This window comes from Crocodylus siamensis, chromosome 2 (genome assembly GCF_052110815.1).
Source record: "Crocodylus siamensis isolate JL-2025a chromosome 2, ASM5211081v1, whole genome shotgun sequence".
NCBI classification, from domain to species: domain Eukaryota; kingdom Metazoa; phylum Chordata; order Crocodylia; family Crocodylidae; genus Crocodylus; species Crocodylus siamensis.
In genome coordinates this window covers 101048985-101067204 of record NC_143396.1, presented here as the reverse complement: position 1 = coordinate 101067204, position 18220 = coordinate 101048985, and the positions used below count along the sequence as shown (strand labels likewise).

General features: G+C 42.3%; 1 protein-coding gene across 7 annotated transcripts in view; it reads right to left on the bottom strand.

Moving 5' to 3' along the window:
* The window catches only part of ELF2 (E74 like ETS transcription factor 2), a 67227-nt gene that overhangs the window by 5287 nt on the left and 43720 nt on the right, over positions 1 to 18220 (bottom strand). For all 7 annotated transcript variants that reach the window (XM_090036538.1, XM_090036536.1, XM_090036534.1 and 4 more), the window contains 3 exons: positions 16592 to 16705; positions 9773 to 9946; positions 7311 to 7397 (listed from right to left, as the gene is read on the bottom strand). In XM_090036538.1, the coding sequence (XP_089892664.1) occupies positions 7311 to 7397; positions 9773 to 9946; positions 16592 to 16705 (375 nt within the window). The remainder of the gene's footprint in view (positions 1 to 7310; positions 7398 to 9772; positions 9947 to 16591; positions 16706 to 18220) is intronic.

The following is an 18220-nucleotide window of genomic DNA, read 5'->3' as shown; positions in this document are numbered from 1 at the left end:
CAGATTCAAATTTCATGATGCGACCAAGTTTTCATTACTCAAGGAATAAATTCAGTGGCCCAAACAAATGTACAAAAACTGTACAATGCGCTGAAAAAGCAACCTCCCACACAGCCAAGTATTTCCCCTCAACACTGGTGACTGCAGCATGGAAACCAAAATCTGCAAAATCTATTACGAAAATGGTACAAAATACCTTATTTCTCCAAGAGGTAGGTTTCAAAGCACCCCTACAAAATCCTGGACTCAGCTGTCCTGAAAATACTTATAGATCCCCAAATACCGCTTTGGGAAAGGTACTTAACACTCATTAAATGATTGAACTGAAGGCCAGAGATCAAATTACTTGACCTAAGAAATAAAAGTCCCAATGTATAGCCCAATGAAATTTATACAAGTCTTCCAACTGATTATGTGAAATCTTACCGAGACCCACAAGTAAACAGTAACAAATACAATTTAGGAATTATAATACCCCGGCCACTGTTTTAACCAAAAGACCATGCTTCCTAAATTTTCCCAACTCTCCTAGGAAAAATAAATATCAATAAAACATTGGTTGTGGCTTACAATTATTTTAATTTAATTTTGCCTTGCTAAATGAAACGTTAATGAAGTTTCAGTTTCATGCAATGCTTTTTTTCCCTAAAAATATTATGCCTTAGTCTTATAACTGCGTACTATAAGAAACTAAAACGCAGTTTCCAGCCCAAAAAATTATTCTTATTGGAAACGCCTGGAAAATGTTAATATGCAAATGAATTCTCTGGAATTTGGATATTACTATCTTATGGCCCACAGGATACAATTTTTTGCTCATGGTGAGCTTGTCAAACTATTAGGGCCAAATTTTGTCTACAATAAATTTTAAATCACGAAATTAAACTCCAGTGTTAAAGAGGGAGCAAGGATTTCTACATAGAGAAAAAAAATCTGTGTAAAGGGTAGCTGAGGTTCAACAAGGACAAGTGCAAGTCCTGCACTTAGGACAGAACAATCCCATGCACCAGTTCAGGCTGGGGGCTGACTAGCTGAGCAGCAGCTCTGCAGAAAAGGACCTGGGAGTTACAGTGGGCAAGGAACTGAATATGAGCCAGCAGTGTGCTCTTACTGCCAAGAAGGCTAACGGCACCCTGGGCTGCATTTACAGGGTGTTGCCAGTAGGTCAAGGGAAGTGACTATTCCCCTCTATTCAGCACTGGTGAGGCCACATCCAGAGTACTGTATTCAGTGCACCCCACTACAGAAAGGATGTGGACAAATTGGAGAGGGTCCGGCAGAGGGCTGAAGGAGGGTTCTTTGGCTGGGATGATCTAGTTGGGGCCAGTCCTGCTCTGAGCAGAGTGTTGGACTAGATGATCTCCTGAAGTCCCTTCAAACCCTAACTTTCTATTAATCTAACTACGAAGTCACAGATTTAAAGAAATTTCTCAGATTTTTGCAACCGTTATACTGGCGATTCAGTAGATGGCACCCTTTCCTCACAGTCTATTCAACACAAGTGTTAACTGACAGGTTTGACATAAACATAATACTCAACAGTAATGAGTAGGTCATCCCAAAGTCATGCCAAATAAAACTAGATTATACCACCATTATACTATTGTTTATTCTACAGTTGATATGTAAAAAGCATATTTCAGAAATGTTTACTATTATCTTTAAAATATTTTAATGGGAAATTTTTAATCCCTTCCCCTGTAAAGCCAGGCTTTCCTAAGTCCCAAATACACATGCCTTTTTTATGTTTTAAAACTACTAAAAATATCTAGATGACATTTTCTGTGCTTAAAGTCAGTACAGATCGGAAGTCCAATATAGTACGTCCTTTCAGAGGTGGAAGTACAAGCTCTTTCCAAAAAGCCACAAGCACCAATGGCAAATTTTCTCAGCTCTGATCTCAAAACGCAAGGACCTGGTCTGACATATCTAATGCTAACCCAGAACTTTTTATTGATAATTCTAGCTCAAAACAGGGGCGATGAGGGAAGGCTGGGAAGGAGCAGAAGTTGTGTAATGAAGAGAGGAAACCCTTTTTTAGTGGTGGGCTGTCCGTTTTCTAAAATTATTGCCTGGATAAGTTGTTTGGAGGTCTGGAACATTAGGAGTAGCCTTGAGGTGGAAAAATTAAAGGCCAGAATGTACATGTAGTGTTATAAGATATCACACATGTCTACAATCTCTGTCATGTGGATACCACTACAGATGTAGGAGCAACTTTATGCTGTCCAGCCCTGAAAACCTTATGCCAACTGTTCTCACTGCTAAGGATCATTCAAGATAGTTAAAGAACATAAGCACTGAGAAGCTAAATTTCATTTTGTGCCACAATCTGGCAAATACTGACGCTACAGTATTTCTACTCTACCACAATTTTGTTGTATAAGGACTCCTCAAGAGGCCAATTAAACTCAGCCTATTTCTGCTTTGCACCACTAACTACCACAGTTTCAACAGAAAATCAGTCAGCATGCTCACACATAGATATGCTGCAACAGGGAGCCAGAGGGCAACAGGCTGAGTTTGCTCCAGGAGGGCTGCCAGCTAAGAAGCAGGCAGTGAGCTAGCTGCCAGCAAGCAGGCAAACCTGTATTCACGCATAGAGGCCACCCCTGAGGGAATAACTTTCCCTGGAAATAGCTGCAGAGCAGTAAGCTGCACCAGGGGACAAATCTGGGCAGCTCAGAAGCACACAGCCACAAGCAGCTGAGCTAAGCTGCAGCAAGGAAAGGCAGACTGGCCATTAGACCCAAAAAGGAAACCTTCATGGATGGCTGGAGAGGAACCTGACAGGAAGAGGTGGGGTTTTGGAGGCACAGAAGACGTGAGATGCCTGAGATCAAGCAGGGAGTCTGACCCTGCAGGCATCAGGGAAAAGAGCTCTTGAGCAGGACGGCTGCAGGACAGCGACCGACTGATACCTGAGCAGCCCTGGGAAATGCAAGCAAGTTGCTTACAGCTTGCAGGGAAGTATGACCCAGTAAGAGGAGAGTTTTGTTATACAACCAGTGGGCTTGTGTTTATGCTCACATTACACTGATGGACCAGGTGTGGCTATAGGGGCAAAAGAGGAGGCCACAGTGAGAGACCTGAGGAGTGCCCCATGGTTTAAGCCACAAGGTGCCCCAGGGGAACATGGTGTTTTGAGCCTAACCAGGGACTGGGGCTCACAAACAAGCAGGCAAAGACTGAGAGGGCCAAAGCCTGAACTAGAAAGGAATTAGAAATGGCCTGAAGCTAGGAGGGTTAAGGGGCTCCAGCCCGAGGAGGGTGAAACCAGAGCCAGGAGTCCAGAGTCCAAGAGGTGTAAGACAGGGGCTGGAGCCCAGAAGACAGTTCCAGTACAGTGGGCCAAGGCTAGGGGCCCAGCTAGAGAAAAGGGACAGAAATGGGAAGGCCAAGGCCCCAACAAAGGTTTGGAGGCCTAAGGAAGCCTAACATTGTAATGGGGGCAAAGTGCCCAACCGGAGCAATAAACAGTAAAATCCACAAAGCATGGGCATGGTTGTAGGGGCTGAAAGAGGCCACGAATATCCCTTAAGGCAACAGGTGCCCTCATGGATGGGCCAGGAGGGCCCACTTAGCACAAGAGGGTCAGGACTGGAACTAGCAGGGACTGGGAAGGACTTTCTGACCATAGGACAGATAAGGGCTCACTCTGGGACCCTAGGGCAACTTCCCTTTTTTTTTTCCCAAATCAATTAAGCACATCAAGTCTTGGCAGGAAAAAGAAATGGGAGGGTACCCAGGGAACCAGAGTGAGACAGGAGCTGTGTGGCCACCAGGAGGTGTAGTCACGGCTGCCCCTGGGGACTCCCTCCTGTCACATATGCATATTAGGTGTTTTGGCTGTGGCTGCCCAACACAGGACTGCCCAACATTATACTGCTTGCATAATATCAGCTGAGAGCCATCTCCCAGTTACTTAGTATCTTGTATTAGCTTGATCTGTATAGGAAGTATTAACTCCAAAACCAAAACAAGTAAACCTGCAATATAAAGATCATCCTTCAACAAAAGACATCCCAGAAAATAAAACTGAACGTATAACTAGCCCTAGAGGTAAAGAACTCTCCTCAAATGCAGAATCCTAAAACTCTATGACACGATGGTTAGGCATCTGAGAATGTCATCAGGTGACCTCCTTAAAACAACAGGATAACAGGCAGTTCCTCTTCTTTTCTGATTTTACTAATATCAGATTCTTAGTTCTTGGATACTAAGTATTTTGAAAAATGTCCAGTTAACTAATACTGAACAAGGAACGGCATTTTTAATATAAAAAGATGGGTAACCTCGTGTTATCTTGTGGTAACTAAGAGATATAAGCAGAGCCTCAAAATTATACTTTCAAAAATCAAACTTCATGATCAACTAAGGAAAGTGTTCACCCAAAAAGGCAGAAACTGTGGTAGGAGAGTAGGTATCCTTCTTCAAAAAGGGGTTCTGTAACACACCCCAAGCAAGGCATTTCCCAAAAAAATTCTTCAGAGAATGGAATATCACCTTAATGAAACCAGCAGACGGAAACATAAAACTGTGACAGGTAAAAAAAAAAAAAAAAGGGAAATTAGAAACACTACTAAGATGCTGAAAAAAAATATAACCAAAAGAGAAATCAAATGATATTTTAAAAATACCAAGAGCAGAAAGTCCAAGAGAATCAGTGAGGTCTATTAAAGCGCCGAGTAAATGAAGAGATCATCCAGGAAGAATTAAGGACACTGCATAGAAGATAATGGTTTTTGTAGTGATTCTCACCAGTCTAACCAAGTTGTACTTTTTCCTACCCACAAGTTCCAGGTCTATGGAGCTCTAACACAAACTTGATAAAGAATCACATGAACAGAAGATGGTCCTAGATCAGACAGGAGCAAGGTTCTGAGAACTCTTGTATGGCCACTTGCAGAACAACTGAATTATGCACTGCTAACTACCCCAGAAAACATTTGTGTTCCAGCCGGAGTATTACTATTAAGATTTCTGAAACTGACTCTCCTGGGTTTGGCAGGAGTCTAAAAAGCTTTTTGTTCCGTAAGTATGATCATCACTACAAAGGTACAAAATATCTATGACATGCTGATTCAGAGCAACTTGTGAATATTTGCTACCAGTCAACTGCCTGCTAAGTAGAAAGTGGGGGCTAGAGGACCAAGAAAGGATGTGCTATGCATGACTGGAACGATGATCTAGAATGGAAAATGCTGAGGTAGTGAAAAGCTCCTGGGAGGGAGATGCTGCACTTAAGATGTGATTAACCAGTTAATCCCATCTTACATAGTCACCAAGCTACACATTCAGGCAATTAACGGATTGAAAAAAAACAAGAACTAAGCCACAAAATGTGTAATTTTGTTGCTGGTTTCCATCATATCTTAAATTGAATGTTTGGTAGGGTCCCTGCCATGCAGCTTGACATCAGTTACATGGTAAGGCTCTGAGACTGTACCCATTGTGGCCCTGGGACTGGGACCCACAACCAACTAATTGTCAGTCTGAGCACCAGGACAGCACCAGAGTCTGCAACAGGATCTGGTGCAGTCTCGGGGCTGAGAACGCAATCACCTGAGTGTTCATTTCAAGCTTGGGACCCCATCTGCTGCAGTGCAGTCCCAGGATTGAACCCCACCATCCAACACTGTGGGTCCCAGCCCCAGGATCACACTGGAGTCTCCAACTGGTGCCACAGCAGTCACTGGGCTGGAACTCACAATCAGCTGACTGTCAATCCCAGTTCCCAAAGTACATCAGCTCACCAGGCACTGATTCTTCTATTTACCAGTGTAGGGGGAGCCTGAGATCATGATGCCAGTGTCTCCCTGCACTGGCAAGTTGTAATCATGCAACTGGGATCTGATCTCCAATACCAAAGTCTTACATCCTGCCATGCATGTGTAGCATCAGGGAACAAATCCCATTATATCAGTAAGAAAACATGTGCCGGGGCAAGGAATTGTCAGCACACAGCCTGGATACAGATATGTGTCCGCGCAAGCGTGCACTAACACACATACGCCCCCTGCCTTACCCTCCCTCCCCCGCAACAAATCTGTGTTGGTGATCCTATATGAACTACTATTACTTCTTGAGGCCCAAACAGTTTGTGCTACAGGGGAATTCTTCTATGATCCTGTAATGCAGACAATACCTAAAACTGATATACCATACTTACCCAAATCCAAGATGACTCTGAATTTAAGATGAGTCCTCCAAAAATTTTCCACATATAGAATCTAATTATTGTCTTAAATTCACTCAGTGGGTAAAGCAGTAATGGGGTAGGCAGGAGGGAGGCAGTACAGGGGGCAAGCAGCCTGCCCCCTGCCTCCCACCACCACTCACCTACTCTGCTGTCTGCCCAGATGCCTGCTCCCTTGCTACTTGCCCTAGCCCCCACTGATAGCACCCTTGGCACCTGCCCACTACTTACCCTCCAGCCCCACTACAACCCAGGGCTCAGCACATGTGCTCGCCCTTGCCCCAGCAGCAGTAATTTGCCCCAGCAGTAATTTGTCCCAGCCCCTGCCCAGTAGCAGCAGCTCCAACCTAGGCTCCAGCTAGAGCTTCTTCCACCTCAACAGCAGGTCAGGGTCAAAACAGAGCTGCAGCAGCCATCTGCCCCCCTCCCAAAGCCTTGCACTCAGATCCAAAACAAGGGGATTACCTCCCCTGCAATGTTTAATGGGGGGGGGTCCTAGTCTTCGATTCAAGTAAATATGGTAATACAGTCAAGCCAACTATTGAACCTACTACTTAACCAATACAAGTTCCTTGATTATACGTCAACCACTAAGGAGGCTAAATTCCACTAAGGAAATGTGCTTTTCTGCACATACTAATGATATCTTTAAGATTCCCCAAATACATATTTATACAGCATACATGAACATACCCAAAATATTTCCACTGGCCAGCAATGGCCTTTCTAGTGGCAACTCAATGAAGTCAGTATCTAGCAACAAGCCAGCAGACTTTGTAATGTGCAGCATAAAAAGTCAATGCACACAAGTGGAGTTTAAATGAAAATGCAAGAGTTTTACTAACTGAAGCATTTACCATAAACATCTGGATGATAGTGTCGCCAGAATCTCTTATTTTGCTAGATCTTGTCTAAACAAGTAAGGACTCAGGGTAAAATTCTCACCTACTAAAGGCAATGGAAGTTTGTTCACTGATTCAGTACAACCATTTTACCCATGGCATTTCACAATATGTACTTTGCGTTAGTATACAAAAGATCTACTAGGACTTAAAATGTCCTAAAAGTATACAAGTGTTTTTACTTTTAAGACTTAATACATGGAAATTACCTTTGCCTTCTCTGGGTTTCTTCTTTATACCCAACTCTGGAGACCCATTGGAAATGGCTGACTGTTGGGTCTTTGGTTTTCGGCCAGCTGCACATAACAGTAAAGAAAATAAAATGTACATATATAAAAATATGCATGTTTATACCCGAGTTTATATCAATGCCTGCAGGAAACTATTCAACTGTCTCACGTTACTCCCTTATAACTGTGTGGGCTACATGATTATGCAGTAGCCTAATTTAAACATGTACTATTGCTAAGATCTCTCTTTTGAAACTCACAATTTGTTAAACTCTGCATTTCATAGATCAATGTTAGTTGCTGTAGGCAAATTCAACAAAGTTAAAGCAAGCACTAAACATATAAAGTTAAACCTGTATACATTTGCATTCCTTTGTTTACAGATAAGAAATTTTTACATAAAATTATTTAGATAAAATTATTGTATAATTTTATCGTAGAATAAAACTAAGGTTGCTCAGATACCCAAACTCTGGATTAATGTACCCTAATCTGTTCGGATGTTTGTGAAGTCAACCAAAATTAGTATACTTGTTTTATATTGCTTTATCCTTACATTTTATTTTCTTCAATATTATAGCTATGTATTCCATCTTAAACCATTTTTTGGTCTGGAAATTTTTAGAAATGTCTGTCCATGTGTGAATGATGTTGATGTACATCAATGAAAATTGCTATGCTACTCATTACAACAGGAAACAGAATCTCCTGCTATCCTCTGAAAGCAACGCCTATTAGCAGAACTCTTGTGTTTAAAGAGTTTCAAAGTTTTAATAATTACATATTTGCTACATTTATTTTCCATGCATTACTACCTTGCTAAATAGCATTTATTTCATTAAAGTGTGTCAAGAACACAAGATGCATCTTCCTATTTTAATAATGCATTGTTACATTTTTACATAAAATAATTATTTATACATTCATAATTCAACAGTTATAAAAACCACAGTATGTCAAATATTATAGTTGAGCCTAATTATGGATAACTACTGTCCAAGAGATTCACATTTAACCACTGCAGACTCTACTGTAGTCTTCTCCAAGACTGTTTTGTGTCCCTTGCTAAGATGTGGTAAAAGGCATTCTAGGGATTTGGCAGATACCACAAATATACCTTCCACAGCAGAAACAAAGCATAGTATCCTTAGAGTACATTTGAGCCCCTATCCTAAAAAATGAAGCTACTGATACCATGGTTCAGACACCTGCTTCAAAAGAAGAAAGAGCAAATTCAAAAATAAAGAGGGGACTAGTAAAATAAAACTGAAAGAGTAAAGAAGAAAGTCCCATTTTCTACAAGAATACAGTTGACACGACAGTTATTCAAATAGCTGACAACTCACCATTCAAGTTATTGGCATCAAAAACTTGGGCAGTGCAGAGAATAACAGTGCCAAGTTACCTTTATTTACATAACTCAAATTTGATCAATATTAATGTTTACAATTGTACTACAGTTTTGGAGGGTTGTGGATTTATTTCTCACTAGATATTAAAAGTGACAAAACAGCTGGCCAGAATGCCGCTGGTGTAGCTTCCAACGAACTCATTGCAGTTTCTGGCTTTCACTGAGTAATTACTTCTGCATCAAGGTTTGGGCAATAAGAACAATCATGTATATTTGGTGAATAAACCATAGTTGTTGATGGCAAAACTGGAAGTTCAGTTACAGAATCTTAAGATTCTGATGTAAGCTGTGAACCTCAGCCCAAGGAGACAGAAGAGAATGTTCTTTCAACCTACAAACGCAGTGTCCAAAGTCCCACCACAAACACCCTCCTGTGAAACACCTGGTGATAATGTGCACACTACAGTTCTTACCCCCAAGCAGTAATTCCAGATGTTCTCAAAGTTCACATTTCCTCTCATGGTGGCCTAAAATTGTAACTTTTGAATTATTTGCCATTTAAAATAAGGTATCCATACCTAAAATAGTACCTTAAAACTGTTTTGTTTTTTTTACATAACTGTTAATGCCTATACCAAAATTCACAAGTTTCAGTTAAAAAAGATAAATGTATCAAGAAAATCAGAATTCCGTTTACCAGCATGCAACCCTATCCTTTTTTCAAAACTCCTTGAAATTCAAGTTAGAGATGATGCATATTTCAGAGAATGCATTTTTATACATATAAATTTTGTCTGGAATCCTTTTTTTTCCCCCCCCATCTTGCTGCTCCTCACATTTAATTCAACCCTCTTCTTTATCAGTGAACAATATTCTTCTGCTTATGCTTTCCTCCCTTATTTTGTTGCCTCTTCATTCCTTACATGCCTGCATTTCAGAGTTCATTTTGTGGGCACTAGCTTATAAATAGAGAATAAGACATATGCTAAATTATCACCATCTAAACCAGATCCCTTTGCTTACAGTATTATGCACCAGTGATGAAGTTATATTAACACCTACAGCTTTAAAATCAAAAAGTGATATTTACCTTTTTTCTTTTTCATTGGCTCATGGATATCAGGGGATGTTGGCACAGGAGAGGTGTCCATGGGTTCAGAGTCCTCAGTTGATACTTCCACCACAGTCTCTGTAATCACATCTGGCCTCATAGCAGCATGAATAAACTCTGGGGTTGACATACAAGGAGGGACAAAAACTTCCACTAAAGAAAAGAAATACACTTGGTTAAGTCTCTAACCAGTTACCTTACTGTATCTGACATGGATTTATATTAAGAAAATAATCCCAAAGTGTTTAAAATGACCCAGGCAACAAATTTTGCAACCTTATACAAGCTGACATTTGAGAGTTCAATCCAGCCCCAAAACTTGAGCATTTATATTTATCATATCCCTGCATAAGGGAAATAACCGCACTTTAAGTCTATCAGATGCAGGTAGTTGTGAAATTACCCCTGTTCCTTTTTCGAAATAGGGAAAAGGCACTGAATTTTTCTTATGTTATGGTTTAGAGTGCCAGCACTTCCATCTCACAGACCTGCGAAAACAGGAGTTTCATTTCATCACAATTTAAAAGTCTGACCTAAAATGCTACATACCATTTAATCAAACCAAAATGTTAAAAATGCATGGAGAGTCCTCCTACCCCTACTTCAAAATAATAAAATATGAAGCTGTTTAAAATGCAAAGTATTAAAAACAGCAGTTTATCCAACAAATTATTTTGAACAAAGGATTTAAGAATGGCTTAAATTGCTTAAAAAATCCTCATCTGGCACCTTTCAAAAGTGCCTGCTTTCCTCATGTTGGCTTCTACATTCACTAGTTATCAGCATTTACAACATGGCTCATTCCCAGTTGTCTCTACTAGAGCCAGAGCTGTCAGCACAGATGCTGCCAACATTATTTCATAATAAGCTCCTATTTTCAGCTGCTTACAATTTTTGCCAAATTTCTACTTTTCAGTCTGAATTTTGTTAGAAACAAGACTAAGGAAAGGCATGATCTATTACCCATGTAAAACAATCTAGATACTTCTCTTGGAGACAAAGTTTCCATATCTTGAAGTATGGGTAGGACATTAGTCTTTCAAGTATCTGCCATCCTTACAAAAATCTGGCAAGATCTGGCTAAATCAAGAGCCTTTGAATTACTTCAGTTTGCTTATCACACATAGAAACTTGCTAGAATTTCACAGTCACGTTCCCTGAAGATTTTGCTTCTACTTGGCATGCTCTAGCCTAGTGCTGAGGAGGACTTCTGCCTTTTCATTTCCAGACACCTGCAGGCAGGATGAAACACAGGAACTGAGACCAAGAAGTTTGTTGCCATGATTCTATCACCTCGCCCCGTGCTTGACAGAGCAGGAAAAATAATGGTTCTCTGAATGCAAGAGGTAAGAGTCAGGGCTGAGGGTGAAAGAGCAGACTGGGACAAGATACCTGGGACAGGGAACCAGGAACTGGGATTGAAACACCTTGACTGCAAGTGGGGAAAGGGAAACAACAACACTAAAATGAGGAGACAGAACGCTGGAGAACGGGGAGTGGCTGGAACTAAAGCACTAGGACTGGGTGAGGAGCCCAGGAAAGGTGATAGAAGCCAAAAGGGATGAGGGAAAACACAGGAGAAAGCGTGGAGGCTGAGGGAGACAGGGATCAAGAGGAGACATCAAGCAAGGATCCAGGAATAAGAGGGAAATGAGCTGAGCAGGTAAAATAGAGTGGAGATAAACTGGTTAAATGGTGGTTATATGGAGGGTAGCAACTGACTTTGTGGCCACAAGGGCAGGAGAAGAACAAAGAGTAAGGAGCTCAAACTGAATGATTTCTCAAAGGAAATTAAGGTTAGATATTTGGAAGAACTTTATTACTATAAGGTTGGTTAAACACTGGAATGCACTACCTAAAGAGCTTGTGGAATCTCCATCCTTGAAGATGTTTTAAGATCAGTCTACACAAATCTACAATGGTTTAGACAGTGACAATCCTGCCTTGATCAGGGGACTAGACTAGGACACCTGCTGGGGTCTCCTTCTAGCCCTACTTTCCTACGATTCTAAGCCAAGGATGGAGGGAAGGAAAGGGAAGGGAACTATAAACAGCTACAAAAGAGTGGTACTACAGTTGGGAGAAAAGAAGAGTGAGAAAACCTAGGAAGTAGGGATGGCTGGATAAGGAGAACAAAACTGGAACAAGCAGCACAGAGGCAGGCTTCAGGGCAGGCTGGCAGGAAGTGGGCCAAGCTCATTTAGCTCTAGAACTTGGAACCGAACCCAAGATTCCTGCACCTTACTAGTGCTCTGACGTCAACACACACTTGAGAAACCCCACTGTCAACATTTCACATCCCCCTCTAGTACTGGTAATAAAAGGGTACTGTCTGATTACAGGTTCTAAGACACTCCAATAATTTGAACAGAAGTCATTCAGCGGGGCCCAAACTCTTTTGGCACGTGTGCCACAAAGCAGTCCTGCACTGTCTGCAAATGCCACTCTGGTCCCCTTCCTCTGTTGGGTCTGTTGCTCTGCTTTTTATTTCCTGCCTTATCTACCACTGTGTTGCTCACCCCCTGTCCAATCTGCCAAGTGCTACACAAAGAGGTTGCCCATGCCACTTGTGGCACACATGCTGCACACTAGCCACCCCGGACATCAAAGTTCCTGTGCCTCAGGTACTGCACACAGGTGTTAATGATGTTGTGACATGATGGAACTTTTAATTATTTTAAATCTTAGAATATTATATATAGGACACATCAAGTTGCAGAGTCAAGTTCTCAAATGTCAGAAAATGCCAGAACTAAGACTTCCCCTGACACCTTCATACAGACCTCCCATGCACATGCATTACAATAAACAGAATGCATACTATTTTTCAACACAGATCATTGCTTCATTCTGTATACCAGACTAGGTAATACTCCTATAATGAGAAGCTATTTGTAATTTTGTTTTCTTCCCATTATTCAGTTCACAGGCCCAGACCTTATTTACTGCATGCTACTAAAATCCTGCTTTGAAGGCAGAATTATTAATTTCCTTGTTGGCTCTTCAATAATCACAGTTACGGTCAGTGTGCCTGAACATTTATGAATTTCCCAAAATTTTAGTGAGATAATGGGGTGGCATTATGGTCACTTTTCAAATGGGAAACTCAGGCAGAGAGACTAAGGTCAAAATTAGCCACTAATTCTGTGTAATCTGATTTCTCACAATAGTTAATATATTATACAACACTTTATATGTTCAAAGCCCAGCTCCCATGGCCTATAATTGAAGTTGTAAGTGCACTTCTGCAAATCAGCCCCTGTAGTTTTAAGTGAAGCAGCCACAGTTGATGACCACCTGTGAAATGTTTGATTAAGCATCTCCTTAGCATCACAAAGCAATTCTCTGGCAGATGCAGACACAGGACAGCATTGAACTGCTGTAACCACAAAACTATCTTTTATTTTCCTCCAATTCTTTACCTCATTCACTGCACACCTTCCAACTTCTGCAACAAACAGAATAGACAAAAGGTTTTTTTACTTCACAGGCAACCTTAACTGTAGCATTTTCTAACATCTGAATTCTTGATTTTGTTATCTAAAATATGCTCTTTTAAAGTAGTTTGCATGTAGTGGTATCACAGTATCAAGGGCCTAAATTCTCTGGGCTGCAAAACCAGTTTCCATTGACATCAACTGGTATGTGGATATTAGCACTTCCGAAAATTGAACCCAAGGCTTTTGCATACACCTTAGTCTCCCCTCCATAATAAAGTGTAAAAATCAGATCAGAAATGTAGGTTGCAGCTGGTCTAAAGACATAGGCAGACCAGGTTCTTCAGATAAATCTGATATCTTTTATTAAACTAAATCAGATCAGAATTCTTTTTCAGAAACAAAATGCATTTTAACGAGGCAAATAAGAGCTCCGTTTATATCCTAAATTAACCACGCAAAGGCTTGTTTAGATATTCATAGATGTTTTGGTCAGAAGGGACCTTAGCAAAGAGAGTCTAATCTGACTGGACTAATATTAAATTATTAACAATCAAATAATTTCACAGCTTTCATGGGTTAAAGTTTCGCACTTTCATTATCTGAATATAATTTGAGTAGTGTTATGCTGAGGGACAAGGTTATTTCAATAGCAACCTTAAGGTGAAGAAAAGTATATGCCAACTCCGAATGAAATCATTTTTACTTCTTAAAATTGAGACATCTGCACATACCATTCTGCAATACATTGTAACTGGATATTTCAGGGGTAAGCAATGTTTTTTGGCCGGAGTGCCAAAAAAACCATGTCTGCTTTGTAAGGTGCCGGAACACCACAAAAACAAAACGGTTTTTCTTGTTAAGCATGTTGTGATGAGGGCTGAGAGAGGAGCAAGGGAGTCAAGGCGGGTAGGCTGGCTTGGCCAGGCCCTTGGGAAGGCTGCAGCTGGAGGACAGCTGGTGTCAGGCAGGGAATGGGGGCTGCCCCAGGGCTCCACAGACTCGAGCCACAGCAGGGGGCTCAGCAGCACCGGAGGTGGGGCCCAGCTGGCTCATGCAGCTCTGCAGGGATGGGGCACAGCCACCCTGTCCACAAAAGGACGCTGCCTGGCTGGGGCAGGATACCAGGCTCAGGGAACTTCCTGCTTGGTCTCTGTGCCAGCCAGGTACATTACAAGTGGGAGCTGCAGCCGCAGGCTGTTCCCCGGGTTCTGGGAACAGCCACCACAGCCAATGCTCAGGTCCGAACCAGCTGGGAGCCTGCAGTGCAGCGGCTCTGGGCAGTGCATGTCATAGCCCTGGCCCCTTGAGGGGAACTGCGGGGAGGCAAGGTCAGGACCTGGGCAGGCTAAGGCAGCTGCAGTGGCTGTTCCCAGGTTCTAGGGGGCTCCCGCGGCCAGGTCCCTGCACCAGAGATGGCTCTGCCCTGCCTGCACTGTGCTGATCCCAAAGAGGGAACCCCCCCTCAGCCAAGAAGCATCCCCATGTGCACAGGGTTGCTGCTGCCCATCCCTGAGGAGCTGTGCGGGCTGAGCCAGGCCCCACTATGGATGCTGCTGGGTACCCCCACTTGCCCACCCACCACAGCTCAAGCCCACAGAGCCCCAAGGCAGCCCCTACTTCCCTCTCAGCCCCCACCTTCCTAAGGGTCCTACCAGGCTCGCTTGCCCGCAGCACCTCCCCCCACACCTCCCAGACCTTGTCCCGACTGCCTGGCCCCAGCACTCGGCACCTCAGTGCTGCCCCAGGTGGGACAGGGTGTCTGCTTGCCTGGACAGTTCCCTCCAGGGGCTAGCCGGGCTGGAGGGTGCAGCCTGGGAACATGGGGCGGGGGCAGTAGAACACAGACAGCATCCGTGCCTGCATTCTTCGGGCTCTGCCCTGGGGCCTGCCGAGGTGCTGGGACTTATGGCTGTACAGCCAGGAGCAGCAACTTAAAAAAAACCACAATAATTTCTGTGTGCGCCTCTCAGCGTGCCGGGAAAAATGTCTCCGCGTGCCACTAATGGCACGAGGGCCGGGGGTTGCCAACCTCTGGGATACGTCTTTCTAAAATGGAAAAGCAGATCAAAGGTTTTTTTCTTGGCTTTGACCCAACTATACATTTTAAATTGCTAGATGAGCACCAGTTAAAAATCTATGAGAATGACTTGACTATTCCAAGGGTGCTCAACCCACAGGCCTGCACAGCCACATCAATCTGGCCTATGAGGCTCCCCACAGATCTGGAAATTTGGCAGCAGGGAAAGAGTGGCAGCAATTTCTGCTCCCCTGCTGCCAGATTTCCACTTACAGGGAGTCCCATGGGCTGGGCAGAAGCAGTACAGAGCCTGATCCTGGCATGCTGGGTCAGACAGGGGAGGAGGCAGCAGGGTCTGATCCCAGAGAGCTGTGTCGGGCAACGTGGTGCAGGACCCAATTATAGCTTGCTGGGCTGGACAAAAACAATATGGCATGCTGGGTCAGGTGGAGGCCGTGAGGCCCAATCCTGGAACACTGGGTAGGGTGAAGCTGGCATGGGATCAGGTTGGGCATAGACTCGATACAGGTGTTCAGGGATGGAGGAGACAGCAAATGGATGAACAGAGCAGCACAGGGCCTGATCCTGGCACCCAGGGCCCAACTGTTCTTGCAGACCAGCCCTTTGCTATTCATCCAGCCCAGGGGGCCTAAAGAAAAAGCACTATTGGACTACTCAAATAACCGTCAATACAAACTAGTACATGAAACTATAAGCTGGAAGCCAAGCTCACTAGTACAAGTTTCATTTTTGGTCTCAACCAAGTTTTATTTATGAATTTGGCCAATAAGGACATAGTCTTTATTTCAAAAGGGGAAAAATATTATGTATAATTGCGTGCAACCAAAACGACAAACCATTTTTAGAAAAAAATGGGGGTACTGAACAGAACACCACCAACAAAAAAGCACTACTCACAGCAGCTTGAGACAGACTTTAATGTTTTTGCTTCTCATTTACTTAAAATGAGAAGCTTTATAAACATTCCATCTGAAGGAAAAACTCATTCTAATTTATGTTTTCAGCTTTAATCACAATGCAACTTGTTAAAAATAATGACCATTCCTATTGTTTGCTGGGAAATAAGTATTGAGTAGAAGACCTCCCACCAATGAAATGAAGTAATACTGTAAGACTGCGCTTCAGGAAAATTAAATGTTTTGAAAAAAATCCCCTTCCAGGATGAAAAGTACAAGTGAAATATCACACAAATGTAGGATCCTAACAAAAAACAACAACAAAACCTTTCGTGCTAAACAAACTTCTTTTCCAGGTACTTTTTTCCTAAAACAGTGGAGACAGAAACTTTGCTTATTCAGTAAGGACTTGTAATTCACATACCAGGACTCCTGGCATCTCTCAAGCAGGTAGGAGACTCCATATGAAGCAAAGCCTCTGCAGCTTCAATGGTCTTATCTGTGCAATGCACATTGCTTCCATGTACAGATGCTTCCACTGCAAAAAATAATACAAATTAAAATTCATATCAGAATAATTTTAAGTTAAAACTACTGCTGCACAACAGCCTTATAAACCCAATATGCTGGGCCGTCTTACAAGTTGAAACTAAATGAAGTTTTTACACCAGTGGCTCCCACTTCAAAAATAATAAAATGGTAGGCAAGTGACAGCTAGAAACTAATGCCCTCACTTAAACAGATCTGGGTTAGTCAGTGAGCATGCAGTTCCTGGTGGATGCCCAAGGGATTCCAAGAACAAACCCATGAGGTTTGACTTCCACTTCAATTTTAAGAAAAAACAGACTAGACTTCAATGAGGATGGTTATAAATTAATACAGAAGTCAAGGAAAGTAGTCACATTATAGGACTTTAATGGGCTAAAGCTTGGCAAAGTCACCTAGTAATGTCTGCGGTAGAACAAGTAAACATCTAATTTAGTTTGCATAATAAATGTATTTGGTTACACTTCCGGATACTAAAGGCAATTCACGGTTGAGTTTAGTGGGTTTTTTTCCTATGTGGCTTTACACACTCTTTTTTTTTTTTTTTAAGCGACAGGAAGGAAACAACAAGAATTATCACAAAAAGCAAGTTATTAAATAAAAAGATTAACTTTAGGGAGTAGTGTACCTTTGAAATTTTAACCCAACAACGAACACATTAGTTAATATTAATACTGCATCAGCAGAATTTTTTTAAAGCAAGCTGAATTCTGATGTAAATACCATTCAAGACCAAGTTCTCTGTTCCTCTCCCTTGAGCAAGGTTTTTAAAACTAGCAGCTCTAGAAACACCTGTTGCCCATCATCCACACTCTCACCAAGGTACCCTGTGTCTCTGCAGTTGCTCTTGCCATTTATGGAAATCTGCTCAAAGCTGAACTGTTCCAGCAAGGCAGCCAACATCTGAGTAAATCTATCTTTAGAATAAGCAGGGTCACCTATCTCCAGTGTCAGTGAACTAAAGAAGAAGTAAGTCTGTGCTAAAATTTAAGACACCTATCCTTTTCTAGGAAACAATTTGATATGCCTTAACTAAAAAGTAGGAGAGAAAAACAAAACTATGTAGTGTTACTTCTGGCAGAAGAAACTGTTCAGACACACCCCAACATATTTATATGACACTCAGAAAAAAGCACCACATAGTTTTTGCCATTAACAAGAAGCCAGGCTAAGATTAAAACATTTACCAGACACATACTATCCAGAAGCTGATACAAAAAGGGCAGAGAGACATGTACCAGCAAGGTCCTGGTTCAATGCCATACCTCTGTGAAAAAAACAGCTCCCTATGAGCTGGCTACTACAACTTCTACCCCTGGCATGCTATTTAGCCATTGTATCTTTGGAATAATAGGTGCCTGATAAATCTGACATTTCATCCTGACCCTATAGTGGCCAGAAAGAACAAAGGGCCTCCCCCTGGGCATGGCAACTGCTTGGAGCAGGAAGAATCTCAATTACTTTTCCATTTCCCTGAACTCAAGCAGTTGCAAGGGATGGACATAAG